The sequence below is a fragment of the Anomaloglossus baeobatrachus genome, chromosome 3 (genome assembly GCF_048569485.1).
Source record: "Anomaloglossus baeobatrachus isolate aAnoBae1 chromosome 3, aAnoBae1.hap1, whole genome shotgun sequence".
Lineage (NCBI taxonomy): Eukaryota > Metazoa > Chordata > Amphibia > Anura > Aromobatidae > Anomaloglossus > Anomaloglossus baeobatrachus.
The window spans coordinates 24,951,568-24,969,513 of record NC_134355.1 but is presented as its reverse complement, the minus strand read 5'-3'; the positions used below and the strand labels follow the sequence as shown (position 1 = coordinate 24,969,513).

Below are 17,946 nucleotides of genomic sequence, written 5' to 3'. Positions count from 1 at the left end.
GGATACCTGCTATATGACAATTCATAAGTCACATCCACTGGGATGGGGGGGGGGTACACTTAGCAATGTGGGGCGACTTCCGAAAGACCCAAACCTAGGTGGGCGACGTTTGCCGACACGTGGTTGGGGTTTAGCGTTATTAATATGGAACCTCTAACTATGAGAAGAACTTTACATATCCAGCGATTTCTTAGAGGGGGTCCCAGTTATATTTCTGTGTTATGTTTAAGGAGGCCGAGTGAGACTGAAAAGGCCGAATTTAAAAAGGGGGTTGTGTCATCACCCTGGGAATATTATATATATTATACTGTAGGGGTGTGTGTATATATTATACAGGGTGGTCCAAATGTAGGTGGACAGTATGTGTAATAGGGTTATCAAGTATGGTGTAAAGTGAAACTGACTCAGTTGCCCTTAGCAACCAATCAGATTCCACCTTTCATTTTCCAAAGAGTCTGTGAAGAATGAAAGGTGGAATCTGATTGGTTGCTAAGGGCAACTGAGTCAGTTTCACTTTACACCATATTTGATAACCCTGACTCAGTTGCCCTTAGCAACCAATCAGATTCCACCTTATCATTCTTCACAGACTCTTTGGAAAATGAAAGGTGGAATCTGATTGACTCAGTTGCCCTTGGCAACCAATCAGATTCCACCTTTCATTTTCCAAAGAGTCTGTGAAGAATGAAAAGTGGAATCTGATTGGTTGCTAAGGGCAACTGAGCCAGTTTCACTTTACACCATGTTTGATAACCCTATTACACACACTGTCCACCTACTTTTGGACCACCCTGTATATAATATATATGTATAGGGACTGGATTATAAGACGCACCCCAAATTAAGAGAAAAAACAAAAGGGTGAAAAAAAATGGGTTCAGTCTTATAATCCGGTGGTGTCTTACCAGAGGGGGGCAGGGTCACAGGAGGCAGGGGCGGTGCTGGAGTAGGGCAATACTGCGGGCGGTCCAGCTGATGGGTGTCCCAGATGCTGTCCCAGAAACTGTTGGCGGTGGCAGGTGTGCTGGGGTTGTGAGGTCTTCAATAATGGCACCTGGAGGTGGCGCGTGCACAGATGAGATCTCAGCTTGTCATTACGTTCATTGACCTCTCTCCACTGCTGGGAGGTCAATGGGCCCGGAGGCGGCACATGCGCAGATGAGATCTTGAGCCGAGAGCTCAATCTTCGCACGCGCCAGCTCTGGGCGCCATTATCTGAAGCACTCACCGCCTGCAGACCCAGCAGCAGCAGCCTCTGCACGGCCTCCGAAGGCCCCGGTACACTCTCCACCCCCCTCCCCACCACCCAGTAAGCTACATTTGGATTTTAAGACAAACCCCTCACTTTTCTCCCAAAGTTTTGGGAGGAAAAGTGCATCTTACAGTCCGAAAAATATTGTGTGGGTGTGTGTATATATAGCTATATCCCCTCTTAGTCAATGTTTAGGACAAGGCTGTCCAATTAAAAAGGGACTTACGCTTAAGAAATGACCAAATATCTCTAGCGATGCATCTCCGAATTGAAGCCACACTTTGGTTTCCCATTAATAAAGCTTAAAGTGGAGCCCCAACTCTGATTAGCATTTCTGTGCCGATGCGTCTAGGAGTCTGAGCTCCAAATTCTCTGCTCCCCTTTCCTTCAGATACCAAATATGATAAAATGCTGTGTCTCTGACCACCACCAGGGGGAGCTCACTGCATGTCTTCAGTAAAGCACTTGAGCTCCCCCTGGTGGTGGCCACCAAAACATCATTCTTTAAGGCTATGGCTGCGTGAAGGGAAGCAGATGTGGAGCTCTGACCCCCGATTCCAGGTTGGACATGAGCAGTTTAATATAAGCGTTTGCAAATGTTAGATATTTTGCGCTTTAATCTCCGGCCATTTCAAGATCCCTACTTGCTGTCAGTGAATGGGAACATTTGTGCAGCAGTTGTATTGAGCTTCTAGAGGATCACCTTTACGATTCTACCATTGCAGTAGTCAGCCGTAAGCAGTATCAGGTCTGTACAGATTTATTTTTTTTGTCTGTGCATTGAAACATCCAGAGCAGCAAGCAGAGATCTTGAAAAATCGAAGGAATTGAAACAAATATGTAGTAGAAACTTCAATGAATGATGGTTAAAGAGTATCTGTCAACGCTCTTGCACTTGTACTGCCCATCAAATGTATCTGGAGCATATTTTGTTATAACTATATATGTCCCTCTGTTACTCCTCCTGGAAATGTATGGATACATTGACGACTGACCTAAAAAAACTTGACAAAGTTGCCAGTGTCAGATTGTGTAGTCGCACTACTTCGACAACAGGAAATGGCAATGCCTAGTTGTCACTTAAATTTCCCGGAGGAACAACAGAGGTACAGTACAATATAGATTTCTATAAAAACCTGGCTATTTCATTGGGACAACAAGCATTACGACTGACAAATCAAAAAAAGAGAGCGAACAGGTCCCCTTTAAGTGCATCATATATAGGAGGCCCAAAATTCATTTTTAGGGGGGGGGAATAATTTAAATTCTTCTTGCAGGTCCTTTGACGTTTCGGGTGTCCTTCAATGACTGGTCATTGGGAGTCGCTCTTTAAAGCTGCGGTTACAAAGCCACTGACTTCAAAAAATAAAAACTGAAGCCGGATATTGTGTGACTGCGAAAACCGGGAGGGAGGATCGTCTGCAGGGGTCGCTCGGAGATCAAAATTTCCTCTTCAATCCGCAAATTGGCGCATTTTTTTTTTTTTACTGCGACTCCATGGCGCCATTAAAATAGGTGAGGTCCGTAATGCTGGTTAACTTTTTTTTTTTCGTTTTACTTTTAATACAAACAAGAGTCTTATCTGCAATTTATAGACAAGTCCAGCTGAAAGAGGGGGGAGTGGATAAAAAAAATCCCCCCCCCCCCAAAAAAAAAAAAAAAGCGTGGGCGGATTCTCAGTCCCTGTTTGTGTTATTGGCGGAGAAGGCGTGCAGGTTTCCCATCTGACTCAGTCCGCTCTGAATGTGTGCCACGTGGATCTCGACGTTGTTCTGAAAACAGCTGCAGGGAGAGACAAACACAGGGGTTTAAGCCTCGGGAATGATTCCATTCACTGACAGCAAGCATGGATCTTACACAGGGGCGGGCCAGACATGAGCGACGCACGACCCTGTCTTCTTCGAATCGCATCCGTTGGAAGCGGCTCCAGCAGACGTTGCGGCGTTCTTCCCTTCCCAGCACATCCGGTCGCTTCCTAACCCCCACCCCAATATCAGTAGCACCTACACCCGCAGGCTCGGAAGTGGCAGGATATGAATACTGTCCATCCTATCGTTTTGGGGGTCCCTACGGTTTCTATTGAGGGCATAAAAGACTAGGGGGAGACTTTAATAAAATCAGTATCAAAGGGAGGTGTGATAAATCCTAAAACAGTCCTTCATGCACAGTCCGGGCTTTACGGGGCAGGTGCCGCACTGATAAATGGTTTCCCTCCTTATCCCCCGCTTGAAGCAGACCCGGCACCTCTTTTGGGACCTTCCCTTCTTCCCGGTATTGGGTACTTCGCTGGGAAAATGTTGCCCGGGCACAACGCGGGAATCCTCGCTCGCAGAAGACGTGCCCGGCTTTTTCTTGTCCCCGAATATCGGGGAGGTGTGATAGATCCTGAAGCAGTTCTTCATGCACAGCCCGGGTTTTACGGGGCAGCTGTCGCACTGGTAACTGGTGTCCTTCCTTATCCCGTTTTTGGAGCAGACCCTGCACCTTTTCTGGCTACTTCCCACCTTTCCGGTTTGGGGAACCTTACCGGGGAAATGTTGCCCTAGCACGGTACGGGTGGACTCCATTGCAAAAGATGAGGTGGTTGGTGCCTGCTCTTCGGGGACTCCAAGTAACAGATGCCGGATCACCGCCTCTTGAAATTCCGGGAAGGTCCCCCGGTGCCCGGCACGGCGGGACAGCACGTAGGCGTTATATAGCGCCATCTGGACTATGTGTAGCGCCAACTTCTTGTACCACAACCTCATCTGCCGCGCGGCGCTGTACGGCTCCAGCATTTGATCGGACAGATCGACCCCTCTCATGTACTTAGTACACTCCTGGGCACAGGCTGGTGCTCCGGTCTTGGCACCGGTGCCGTGTACTGTGTCGGGGGTGCTGCTGAGCCCGTGTAGTGTGCTTAACACATGGACCTCTCGCTTGTCCTTATATCGGACGCACAGTACGTTGCCGCTGCACAGTGCCCTGCTTTCGCCCTTTTCAAGTCTCTGCCCTAGTAGACCGGCAGAGAGGCCTTTCTCCTTTACCCTTACAATGCCGCACGCCGCGGTACCTTTGGACGCCAAGCACTTTAATAGAGGCACACTGGTATAAAAATGATCCAGGTAGAGGTGGTAGCCACGGTCCAAAAGTGGGTATACCAAATCCCACACTATTTTACCACCAGTACCTAAAAAGTTTGGGCACCCAGGGGCTTCAACCCTGCAGCCCTTCCCACTGTAAATCCTAAAGTTGCAGACGTACCCGGACGTACTCTCGCACAGCTTGTGCATTTTGATGCCATACCTCACCCTCTTTCGCTGCAGAGACTGGCAGAAGTGAAGCCCCCTTTTAAAATGGACCAGGGACTCGCCGATGGACAAGCGCCTCTCGGGGGTGTACGCCTGGGCAAACTTGAAACTGAAATGCTGGATGAGAGGCCGAATTTTATAAAAGCAGTCGAAGCCGGGGTCTTCTCTAGGTTTGGACTGCGCGCTGTCGTTATAATGGAGGAACCGGAGTATGGCTTCAAAACGCGTCCTAGGCATGGCGGCGTGGAATATGAAGGTGTGGTACAAGAAGTCCGCGCTCCAATAGTCCCTGATGGACGGCTTCTTCCATAGCCCCATTTTCAATAAAAGACCCCAGAATCTCATCATCTCCGCTACGGTTACGGGGGTCCACCTGTGGGGCTGGGCATAAACGGATGTGGGGTTTCGTGCCAAAAACTGCTGGGCGTACAGGTTTGTCTGGGTCACCATTAACTTAACGAAACCGTCAGTGAAATAGATCTTGAAAAAGTCGATCTTTCTCAGCCGCGCCGCGCCAAACATGATCCCCGAGCTGGCCGTAAACTCTGGGATCACAGGCTGGTAACTGTCAGGAGGGGAGGTCCATGCGGGGTCGCTAGTTTCGGGGGCGGCCTTTCTGGTTGTGTAGCGGTGCCTTCTTGGGGGTTCCGGCGGCTCCTCCTCGCCGGATGAGGAGGAGGATGACAGGATGACCGGGGTGTCATCCTCGCTCGCCGACTCCGTGTCGGAGGCAAGAAACGCATAGGCCTCTTCTGCAGAAAATGACCTGCGGGACATTTTCATTACATGAATGTTGTTGCTTCAACAGGTGGAAAAGTTGTACGGAAAATTGGAAAAAGTTAGTTACACACAAAATAGAGAAGTTCCCAAGACATTGAGTTGTGCTAAGGCTAAAGAAGCAAGGAAAACGGGAAATGAGGGATGATCGTAGGTAAAAAAACCCCACAAAAACACAAGTGAAACAAAAGGAATGGATGGTGGGGTAACAAGAGGTATTAAATAGGGGAACAGGCACAATTTGGCACAAAAAATATACAAATATCAAACATTGCACTCTGTAAGCTCCAAAAGGGATGATGAAAGGGAAAATGGGCGTCTGATGTCAGCCCGAGCCGTGATTAGTCACTGACCGATAATTGGAGAGATAGGCTGGTTATGGTCCAACTTTGACTATGTTAGAAAAAGTCCCCCCGTTCGGACGCCCGCCAAATCAAGAAGTAAAAGGTTTTTTGTGCCAAAAATAAAGGCTAAGAAAAATTAAATATGAAGGGCTAAAACAAACAAAAAAAAGAAAAAAAAAAAAAAAAAAAAGGAATGTTATTTCCCAGTTATTCCAGGAGTTATTCCAGCACTTACCCGATATTAGAAGGGTTTATTGAATTCTTTATGTCATTAATAGAATCTGTTAAAGACTTAAACTCAAAAGAGTTGAGGTCTCCTCCTTCTGCGAGGCACTGCAAGAGAAAAAGAGGGCGCACGGGTTACAGGGTCCTGGGGGGTGACGCAGGGCAGCCGTCCATATCGGAGGCTCCGGTGTGGGCGACGTACTTTTATCTGTAGGAGGATAGCCGTGAGCCGGGATATCAGGTCTGTCAGGCTCTCGCTCTGCACGCATGGCTGCCCGCTGGACGTGTTGGCCTGACGGACCATCTCGTGGGCCTCGTCCTCGCAGCGCCGTCTCATGTCGGTTGGCTGGTTCGCTGGCTGGAGTCCCTGATCTTGGGCAACCTATGCAAAATAATATAAAAAAAGAGAATTTTGTTACTTACCGTAAATTCTTTTTCTTATAGTTCCGACATGGGAGACCCAGACCATGGGTGTATAGCTTCTGCCTCCGGAGGACACACAAAGTACTACACTCAAACGTGTAGCTCCTCCCTCCTAGCATATACACCCCCTGGTAGCCAGTCCTAGCCAGTTTAGTGCAAAAGCTGAAGGAGGACATCCACCCACAAGTAGAGACAGAGCAAAACCCGGAACAACCGGAACCTCTGTCTACAACAACAGCCGGTGATAACACACGGAACAAGAAACCTGCCAACAGGCAACGGGAGGGTGCTGGGTCTCCCATGTCGGAACTATAAGAAAAAGAATTTACGGTAAGTAACAAAATTCTCTTTTTCTTCATCGTTCCTTATGGGAGACCCAGACCATGGGACGTTCTAAAGCAGTCCATGGGTGGGAATAAACAGAAAAACTGAGAAGTAGGCGAAACCTAACTTCACAAATGGGCGACAGCCGCCTGAAGGATGCGTCTGCCCAAGCTCGCATCTGCCGAAGCAAGAGCATGCACTTGGTAGTGCTTCGAAAAAGTATGCAGACTAGTCCAAATGGCAGTCTGACAGACCTGCTGAGCCGTAGCCTGGGCCTGAAAGCCTAAGAGGCACCGACAGCTCTGGTCAAGTGTGCCTTGATCCCCGGCGGGAGAGGCACTTGAGTACACTGGTAGGTATCGGAAATGGCCGACCTAAACCAACGAGCCAGGGTCGGCTTAAAAGCCGAAAGGCCCTTACGCTGACCAGCAGTCAGCACAAAAGAGAGGTGCACCGCCTAAGAACAGCGGTGCGAGACACATAGATCCGGAGCGCCCGCACCAGATCCAGAGTATGCAACGCCCATTCAAAGCGATGAACAGGAGCCGGACAAAAGGAAGGCAGGGAAAATGCCCCGGTTAAGGTGGAACAGCAACCACCTTAGGGAGAAAGTCCGGAGTCGGACGGAGAACCACCTTGTCTTGATGAAGGGAGGACTCCGAAGAGAGTGCAGCCAAACAGAGACTCTCTTGAGGGAAGTTATGGCCACTAGAAAGACCACTTTCTGTGAAAGACTAAACTAAGAAAACCTCCCTAAGAGGCTCAAAGGGGGGTTTCCGGAAGCCGTGAGGACCGAATCAAGGTCCCAGGGCTCCAAGGGCCGCCGGTAAGGCGGAATGATGTGAGATACGCCCTGCATGAAGGAGCGCACCTGGGCCAGCCGGGCGATACGCCGCTGGCACAATACTGATAGAGCCGAGACCTGTCCCTTAAGGGAATTGAGGGATAGTCCTAGCTGCAGACCGGACTGTAGATGGGACAGGAGGGTCGGCAAGGCCAAAAGGCCAAGGATACTTCCGAGCTCGAGTCATAGTGGAGATGACTTCAGGAGGGATACCAGAAGTCGACAAGATCCATGACTCAAACGCTACGCCGTCAATCTGAGAGCCGCAGGTTCTGGCGGAAGGACGGACCTCGTGAGAGAAGGTCTGGACAGTCCGGGAGATGCTATGGCACCTCTACGGACAGACGGAGCAGGTCAGGGTACCAAGCTTGCCTGGGTCAGTCTGGAGTAATGAGAATGACCCGACGGCCCTCCTTTCTGATCTTGCGCAGGACTCTGGGCAAGAACTAGAGGGTGAAACACGTAAGACAGACAAAGCTGGGACCAAACTTGACCCAGTGCGTCTGCCGCAAAAACCTGAGGATCGTGGATCCACGGTTTGACGGCTGAGACAATCAGCCTCCCAGTTTTCCACGTCTGGGATGTGGGCTGTGGATATGGTGGACTAGGAGTCCTCCATCCACTGAAGAATGCGATGAACCTCCAACATTGCCAGGCGGCTGAGTGTCCCGCCCTGGAGGTTGATGTAGGCAAACGCTGTAGCGTTGTCTGACTGGACTTGAATGTGCCTGGCCGCCAACAGATGGTGAAAGGCTTAGAGAGCTATAAACACAGCTCTGATTTCCAGCACATTGATCCAGAGGGCTGATTCGGACAGAGTCCAAGTGCCCTGCGCTCCATGGTGGAGATATACTGCTCCCCAGCCGGATAGACTAGCATCTTGGTGAGGATCCCCCGGGACGGAGCCAGGAAGGAGCGTCCCTGAGACAGAGGGGACGAAGCCACCACTGAAACGAGCCCCTGGTCTGTGGCGAAGCCACCGCCCCGTGGAAGGAGGAAGTCCGCTTGTTCCAACAGCGGAAAATATCCAGCCGCAGAGGACGCAGATGGAACTGGGCAAAGGAATCGCTTCCATTGACACCACCAACTGATCCAGCACCTGTATTAGGTGCCTGATGGAACGACGTCGACCGCCAGCGGAGGGACTGCTGTTTGACTAAGGGCAGCTTCACAAGTGCCGACAGAGTCTCGAATTGCGTCCCTGAGTATGTGAACTTCTGGGTCGAAGTCAGAGTGGACTTGGACAGAATGACAAACCACCCGAATTGGTTAGAGTGGCGAGAGTGAGCGAGGCACTCCGCTAACAGTCTGCACTGGATGAAGCCCAGACTAGAAGGCTGTCCAGGACAAAAGGATCACTGCCAACCCCTAGAGGTGCAGGACCGCAATCACAGCTGCCCCGACCTTGAGAATACTCGAGGGGCCGTGGCTAACCCCAAGGGAAGAGTCACGAATTGGACCACTCTGATTGCAAAACGTAGCCAACGCTGGTGTGAAACTGCGATTGGCACATGCAGATAGGCATCTCTGATGTCGATGGATGCTAGGGAATCTCCTTGGGTCATTGATTGATCGCAGAGACTCTATGCGAAACTGCCGCACCTGAACATGCTTGAGAAGCTTGAGATCCAGGTCGGAAGGCACCGCCCTCCTCGGGTACTAGGAATAGATTTAAGCAGAAATCTCAGAACCGTTCCCAGTCGGGAACCGGTACAATTACTCCAGTGGCCTGCAAGAATGCCACAGCCTGTGAGAAGGCGGCGGCCTTGGAGCAGGGGGGAGTTGACAGAAAAAATCTGTTTGGCGGCTGGATAGAATTCTATCCTGTAGCCGTGGGAGATGGTATCTCGCACCCACTGATCGGAGACGTGTTAAAACCATACGTCGCCAAAGTGGGAGAGCCTGCCACCGACCAAGGACGTTGCTGGCGTGGCTAGAAAGCCAGGAGGAGGCTGACTTAGTGGCAGCATCTCCTGCGGTCTTCTCGTGCGCCATTTGGGTTTATGATCCTTGGCTGAGCCAGTGGACAAGGCCGAGGGCTTAGAGAACGATCAGATGGAGGAACAAAAAGAACGAAACCTCGACTGATTCCTGTCCTGGACAGGTTTCCTGGTTTAGGTTTGTGGCATGGAAGAAACTCTTCCCGCCAAGAGCTTCCTTAATAATTTCATCCAGTTGTTCCCGAATAGTCTGGTCCCAGCACAAGGGAGCCCAGCAAGGAACTTCTTTAGAAGCATCCGCCTTCCGCTTCCGAAGCCACCGGAGCCTGCGGATAGCGAGAAAATTAGCCGAGGCCACCGCAGTGCGGTGAGAGTCTCCAGCATGGCAGACATGGTATAGGATGAAAAGACTGAAGTCTGGAAGTTAAGGCAACCATTTCGGGCAAAGAGTCCCTGTGAGGGAATGCATCTCCTCAAGAGAAGCAGAGATGACTTTGAAAGCCGCACTGCTGCAAAAGCTGTGGAGAACGAGGCCCCTGCCGCCTCCATACAGATTTGGCCAGAAGGACAACCCGGCGGACAGCAAAGCCGTAAGTGAGGAGCCATCAGCCACTGATACAACGTCCGGGCTGAGAGTCTAAACACCGGAGGGACCACCTTTGGTGAATGAGCCCACTCCTTGACCACCTCTGGTGGAAGGGGAAAACTGTCATCAGAACCACGCTTTGGGAAGCGTTTGCCAGAGCAGACCCTGGGCTTGGTCACAGTGGCCTGAAAACTGGAGCGGTTAAGGAACACACTCCTTGTTCTCTTAGGCAAGGAAAACTGGTGCCTTTTTGCCAGAGAGGGTTGCTCCTCTGATACTGGCGGATTGAGGTCCAGTACAGAATTAATGTACAGTGGGAACCTTAGAGAGGTGCCGTCAGCCACTGATACAACTATCCGGGCTGAAATACTAGACACCGGAGGGACCACCCTTGGTGAATAAGCCCACTCCTTGACCACCTCTGGTGGAAGGGGGAAACAGTCATCAGAACCACGCTTTGGGAAGAGTCTGTCAGGACAGGCTCTGGGCTTGGTCACAGTGGGCTGAAAACTGGAGTGGTTAAGGAACACACTCCTTGTTCTCTTAAGGTATACTGATGCCTTTCTGCCAGAGGGGGATACTCCCCTGATACAGGCGGATTGAGGTCCAGTACAAATATAATGGACGCAATCAAATCATTAGCATCTGCATCCCTTCGGACCGATCAATGGTACATTAAGTAGCGTCTGAGCCCCCAGTAAGGACATCCTCCTCGTCCAGTGAGTCAGCTCGTGAATCAGAGCTGCGGGACGGGGAAGGACAGGGGACCCTGCGTCTCCATTTTAGGAGGACGGGGTCTGAGATGAAGAGTCCTCTGAGAGCTTTGCTGAGCGAGCCGTAGCAGCCGAAGCGCCCTGAGAAGGGGGCTAATGCATGCTCAGCACCCCCGGAGCAGCTGGAGGGACCACTGACGAGCCTCCAGGCTGAGGGACCACTGTGTTCATGTGCTCAGTACAGGCAGTACGAGTCTACATGCAGTGCGTATTAAGAACAGCCTTGCAGCCTTGCTCTGATGTGAGACATGCTGCAGAAGTGGGGGCTCTGTGAGGGAATGTATCTCCAGAATGACCCCCAGCAGAGTATATAAACAGAGAATATAAGCAGCTGCACAACTGGAGGTTGTGGCTTGCCAGACCGTTTAACATACATTTCTGTGCCCTCCAGTCCCCCAGCCCAGGCCCCCCATTTGTCACAATGTGGTATCTCTGTGCCTATGCAGACATTGAGAACGCTGAGAAAATGGCGACCGGAGCGAGGAGAGGGGGCGGGGCCTACTCTGAGAGCGGGCAAATGAGGTATACAGGGGAGGGAATCTTTCCTCAGTGAGGAGTGTCCGTTCCCTGTGCTGAACAGCCGCTGGGCGGAGCCACACTGTCCCTCTGCATGCTGACATGCAGGGGGAGTGAAACCGAAACTAGGCCTCAGGCGAAGCCGGGGCCTAGATTTAAACATGCGGCCAGCGTGCAGGCACCATCGGCGCGGTTCTCCAGTGAAAACTGGAGAACCGGCCGGAAATGTTACCACAGTCACATAACACTCTCCCCCCAATAAATAAAGTACAAGGGGCCCCTGGAACGACCACTTTCTGTGGTAAAAACGTCTCAATACTTAGCTTTTGAGACGCAGGTGCCATGTCCCTGGGGGTGGTTAAACGCTCCGTCCGACAGGATCCTGAACAGGGCTGCGGATGGAGACCGGTCTCCTGCAAGGCAGAAAGAACCGTGATGGCTCCCACTTCAAGCCAGAGCCCCAGGGGATGGTGAAGGAGCGCGGCATGTGAAGGCTCCAGCCTTGTAAAGTCAACCTTAACAGCACCGCCGACACAGTGGGGTGAGAAGGGACATGCCGGGAGTCCAGATTGGACCCGCTTTTCTTCCAAATCTTTGAAATCCAAAAAATCAAAAATCAAAAATCAGAGAATGCATGTGTGTGTGACCTCCTGAACACAAAGCATTGAAACTGGCTAGGACTGGCTACCAGGGGGTGTATATGCTAGGAGGGAGGAGCTACACGTTTGAGTGTAGTACTTTGTGTGTCCTCCGGAGGCAGAAGCTATACACCCATGGTCTGGGTCTCCCATAAGGAACGATGAAGAAAGAAGTAATAAAAGGGAAGCATCCTGACGTTTCTGCTGTAACGCAGGACAGGAGGAAGCAAAAGTAAAACCATTTTATGACAAAGAATGGCGGCCTTGTGAGAGACTAACGTCAGCTCGTCCTCCTGAGGCCGCACGTATGTCTGCCGCCTCTTCCCACTGCTCGCATTATTAACAGCCGGCCCACATGATCACCCCTGGCAACTACAGCCTGGAGTGATCATGTGCGGCTATATTCACTGCCCCCCGCGCCCCATCATCAGTGCGGGGTGCAGTGAATCAGTACACTCACCCGTCACCGTGTGTGGAGCCGTCCTCCTGCAGCATCGCGATGTCTTCTGAAGTTCCTGTCTGTCCCGGGCAGCTGATCTGTGTAGAAAGCGGTGAGCACAGCGATGACATCGTCGCTGTGCGCGCCGCTAGTGTCCACACAGATCAGCTGACCGGGACAGACAGGAACTTCAGAAGACATTGCGATGCTGCAGGAGGACGGCTCCACACACGGTGACTGCTCCACACAGCGGCGCTGCAGCTGAGACAGAGAGGAAGATGATCGGTGCTGCAGGGAGTTAGGAAAGGTGAGTATAAATGTTTATTTTATTTTTTTTCTGTGCCATAGGATACAGGCCATATACCAGGATGGGGGTATATTATGAGCAGGATGGATGGGGGGGGTATATGAGCATCATGGATGGGGGGGTATATGAGCAGGATGGATGGGGGGTATATGAGCAGGATTGATGGGGGGTATATGAGCAGGATGGATGGGGGGTATATGAGCAGGATGGATGGGGGGTATATGAGCAGGATGGATGGGGGGTATATGAGCAGGATGGATGGGGGGTATATGAGCAGGATGGATGGGGGGTATATGAGCAGGATGGATGGGGGGTATATGAGCAGGATCATATACAAGGCAGGAGGGTTATTACCAGGATGAGGTACCTTAGTAGAGAATTTGGGGACATTACTCCCATAACAGTGTCATCAGCAGATCCTCGCCCCATAACAGTGTGTCATGACCACATTTTTTGGTTAAAATTTTATTTTCGTATTTTCCTCCTCTAAAACCAGGGTGCGTCTTATAGTCCGAAAAATACGGTATACGCTATTTATAGGGTGGTTACAAATGAAATAAATAATACTGCACGGTGCAAAAATACAAAGATTATGTCAAAAGATACCTGACAACTTTCCTGTATCTTTATACAGTCTTTGTATTTTTGCACTGTGCAAGATAATTTTATTTGGAACCACCCTATAAATGAAGGGAATTTTGTTACTTACCGTAAATTCCTTTTCTTCTAGCTCTTATTGGGAGACCCAGACGATTGGGGTATAGCTACTGCCCTCCGGAGGCCACACAAAGCACTACACTAAAAAGTGCAAGGCCCCTCCCCTTCTGGCTATACCCCCCCGTGGTATCACGGGTTCTCCAGTTTTAGTGCCAAAGCAAGAAGGAGGAAGCCAATAACTGGTTTAAACAAATTAACTCCGAATAACGTCGGAGAACTGAAAAACCGTTCAACATGAACAACATGTGTACCCGCAAACAACCAAGAAATCCCGAAGGACAACAGGGCGGGTGCTGGGTCTCCCAATAAGAGCTAGAAGAAAAGGAATTTACGGTAAGTAACAAAATTCCCTTCTTCTTCAGCGCTCTATTGGGAGACCCAGACGATTGGGACGTCCAAAAGCTGTCCCTGGGTGGGTAAAGAGATACCTCATGTTAGAGCTGCAAAACAGCCCTCCCCTACGGGGATGTCACTGCCGCCTGCAGGACTCTTCTACCTAAGCTGGCATCCGCCGAAGCATAGGTATGCACCTGATAATGTTTGGTGAAAGTGTGCAGACTCGACCAGGTAGCTGCCTGGCACACCTGTTGAGCCGAAGCCTGGTGTCGTAGCGCCCAGGACGCACCCACGGCTCTGGTTGAATGGGCTTTCAGCCCTGAAAGAACCGGAAGCCCTGCAGAACGGTAGGCTTCCAGAATTGGTTCTTTGATCCATCGAGCCAGGGTCGCTTTAGAAGCCTGCAACCTCTTGCGCGTACCAGCGACAAGGGCATCGGAACGGCGTATGGGCGCCGTGCGGGAAATGTAGATTCTGAGTGCTCTCACCAGATCTAGCAAACGTAAATCATTCTCATACCGGTGAACCGGATGAGTGCAAAAGGACGGTAAGGAGATATCCTGATTAAGATGAAACGAGGATACGACCTTAGGGAGAAACTCCGGAATGATGCGCAGCACTACCTTGTCCTGGTGAAACACCAGGAAGGGAGCCTTGGATGACAGAGCTGCCAGCTCAGACACTCGCCGAAGCGATGTGATCGCAACGAGAAACGCCACCTTCTGTGACAGGCGAGAAAAGGAAACTTCCTTCAGAGGCTCGAAAGGCGGCTTCTGGAGAGCAACTAGAACCCTGTTCAGATCCCGTGGATCTAACGGCCGCTTGTACGGGGGTACGATATGACAAACCCCCTGCGGGAACGTGCGCACCTTAGAAAGACGTGCTAGACGCTTCTGAAAAAAACACGGATAGTGCTGAGACTTGCCCTTTGAGGGAGTCTAGCGACAAGCCCTTTTCTAACTCCTATTGTAGGAAGGAAAGAAAAGTAGGCAATGCAAATGGCCAGGGAGACACTCCCTGAGTAGAGCACCAGATTAAGAAAATCTTCCACGTTCTGTGGTAGATCTTAGCAGACGTGGGCTTCCTAGCCTGTCTCATGGTGGCAACGACCCCTTGGGATAATCCTGAAGACGCTAGGATCCAGGACACAAAGGCCACACAGTCAGGTTCAGGGCCGCAGAATTCCGATGGAGAAAACGGCCCTTGAGACAGTAAGTCTGGTCGGTCTGGTAGTGACCCCGGTCGGCCGACCGTGAGATGCCACAGATCCGGGTACCACGATCTCCTCGGCCAGTCTGGTGCGACGAGTATGACGCGGCTGCAATCGGATCTGATTTTTGCGCAGTACTCTGGGCAAGAGTGCCAGAGGTGGAAACACATATGTGAGCCGGAACTGCGACCAATCTTGCACTAAGGCGTCTGCCGCCAGAGCTCTGTGATCGCGCGATCGTGCCATAAATGCCGGGACCTTGTTGGTGTGCCGAGACGCCATTAGGTCGACGTCCGGCACCCCCCAGCGGCAACAGATTTCCTGAAACACGTCCGGGTGAAGGGACCATTCCCCCGCGTCCATGCCCTGGCGACTGAGGAAGTCTGCTTCCCAGTTTTCTACGCCCGGGATGTGAACTGCGGATATGGTGGATGTTGTGTCCTCCACCCACATGAGGATTCGCCGGACTTCCTGGAAGGCTGCTGACTGCGTGTCCCTCCTTGGTGGTTGATGTATGCCACCGCTGTGGAGATGTCCGACTGGATTCGGATCTGCTCTCTTTCTAGCCACTTCTGGAAAGCTAATAGGGTAAGATACCCTGCCCCGATTTCCAGAACATCGATCTGAAGGGTGGACTCCTGCTGAGTCCACGTCCCCTGAGCCATGTGGCGGAGACAAACTGCTCCCCACCCTGACAGACTCGTATCTGTCGTGACCACTGCCCAGGATGGGGGCTATGACAATGAGGTGGGAATAAGCCACTATTGCAGAGAGTCCTCGGCCGTCAGGGAAAGGGAGACTTCCCGTCCAGGGAGGTTGACTGCCCATCCCATTGGCGGAGAATGTCCCATTGCCGTTGGCGCAGATGAAACTGCGCAAAGAGAACTGCCTCGATGGCTGCCACCATCTTCCTTAGGAAGTGCATGAGGCGCCTTAAGGGGTGCGACTGGCCTTGAAGGAGAGACTGCACCTCTGTCTGCAGTGAACGCTGCTGGTTCAGCGGAAGCTTCACTATGGCTGATAGAGTATGAAACTCCATGCCGAGATACGTTAGTGATTGAGTCGGAGACAGATTTGACCTTGCCAAATTGATGATCCACCCGAAAGTCTGGAGAGTCTCCAGCGTAACATTCAGGCTGCGTTGGCATGCCTCGAGGGAGGGTGCTTTGACGAGTAGATCGTCCAAGTACGGGATCACCGGGTGTCCCTGAGAGTGCAAGACTGCTACCACTGCTGCCATGACCTTGGTGAACACCCGTGGGGCTGTCGCCAGACTGAATGGCAGAGCTACGAACTGAAGATGTTCGTCTCCTATCACAAAACGTAGAAAACGTTGGTGCTCCGTAGCAATTGGCACGTGGAGATAGGCATCTTTGATGTCTGTTGAGGCAAGGAAGTCTCCTCGAGACATTGAGGCAATGACGGATCGGAGGGATCCCATCCGGAACCGCCTGGCGTTCGCATGCTCGTTGAGCAGTTTCAGGACCAGAACAGGACGGAAGGAACCGTCCATTTTTGGAGCCACAAAGAGATTGGAGTACAAACCCTCGCCCTCGTTCCTGAGGGGGGACAGGGATCACCACTCCTTCTGCTCTTAGAGCGTCCACCGCCTGCAGCAGGGCATCTGCTCGGTGGAGAGGTGGGGCCGTTCTGAAGAATGGAGTCGGAGGACGAGAACAGAACACTGTCCTGTGCACGTGAGCACAATGTCCGTCACCCACCGGTCTGTGACCTGTGGCAGCTAAATGTCGCCAAAGGCGGGGGAGTCTGCTATCAACCGCGGATGCGGAGAGAGAGAGAGAGAGCTGAGAGTCCTGAGGAGACCGCCTTGGTAGCGGTTCCTCCGACTGCCTTCCTTGGGCGAGATTGAGCCCGGACGGAATCTGAGCCCGTCTGAGGTTTTGTAGCCCTTTTGCACGAGGACAATTGGGACCTGCCGGAGCTTGGGAAGGACCGAAACCTCGACTGTACTTTTAGGACAGTATTAACAGGGTAAGTCGCAGTGCAGACATTGCGGGGTTACGGACGCCTCTGCGGTACAGATGTCCCTGCTCAAGGTCAGCTGCGCAAGAACAGCTGAAAAGGTTAGGTTGCCAATACGGCTGTGGATGCCGGAGCAACCGACACGCCGATAGCCTCCTAGACAGATTTCAACCAGAGTCCATCTGTCTGTGAATGACATCTTTAAGTGAAGCCCCATCTCCAGTGCAACTATGGCTCTATATGCAAGCCTGGAGATTGGAGAATCCACCTTTGGACCCTGGGTCCAGCGCTGACCACGTCAGGGGAAAAGGGATAACGTGTATCCTAAAAACGTTTGGAGAAGACGCTTATCTGGTAAGCGTGGTGTTCCTGGACTGCTTCTCTGAAGTCAGCGTGGCCAGAAAAATACTCAATATCTGCGTGAGATACTGAAAAGGAACTTCTCCTGTTCGTCTCCTATCTCCACTGGGGGAGCTGAGGGAGAAAGATCCAACCTTCCATTGATGGACGGTATAGGATCATTCCGTATGGCGTTACCACCCGGTGTATCCGGATTGAGAGCGATGTCAGTATCAAAGCCCTGAAGAGCTGCCTTTTGGTCAAGTAGATTGCCCATGGGTGCAAGTCTCTATATTATGACTACTCCGTCCCTGTCCATGGACAGGGTTGACAGGAGGTTTCTTTGGCCTCAACTAGTAGAGCCCCGGCAGACGAAGTGCTACAGGGGAGCATGCACACAATGGGACGGTGTCATGAACAGCATCCCATGTAGTAAAAACAGCACTGAAATCTGTGTTGCTTTTTTGCCGCTGCCGACTAGCTATCTAGAAGTATATAGCCAAGATTGGTGACCGTACATTGCAATGTATAGCATACAGGCATAAAGTACAAAAGACCACTGCAGCACAAGCAATACAAGCAGCATAGAAGCCTGTGCCCTGGCACCCCTGCTCTTCTGCTGCTGTATACTAGTCATCTAGGGGAATATAGCCCAGAAGAGTGACCCTACAGTGCAATGTATA

At 51.4% G+C, this 17,946-nt stretch overlaps 1 protein-coding gene across 2 annotated transcripts in view; it reads right to left on the bottom strand.

Annotated features, from left to right (window-relative positions):
* Positions 1–728: 728 nt before the first annotated feature.
* The window catches only part of LIN9 (lin-9 DREAM MuvB core complex component), a 59,147-nt gene continuing 41,929 nt past the window's right edge, over positions 729–17,946 (bottom strand). For both annotated transcript variants that reach the window (XM_075339065.1, XM_075339066.1), the window contains exons 13-15: positions 6,091–6,270; positions 5,899–5,996; positions 729–3,034 (exon numbers count right to left, since the gene is read on the bottom strand). In XM_075339065.1, coding sequence (XP_075195180.1) covers positions 2,929–3,034; positions 5,899–5,996; positions 6,091–6,270 — 384 coding nt within the window. In that variant the 3' untranslated portion in view covers positions 729–2,928. The remainder of the gene's footprint in view (positions 3,035–5,898; positions 5,997–6,090; positions 6,271–17,946) is intronic.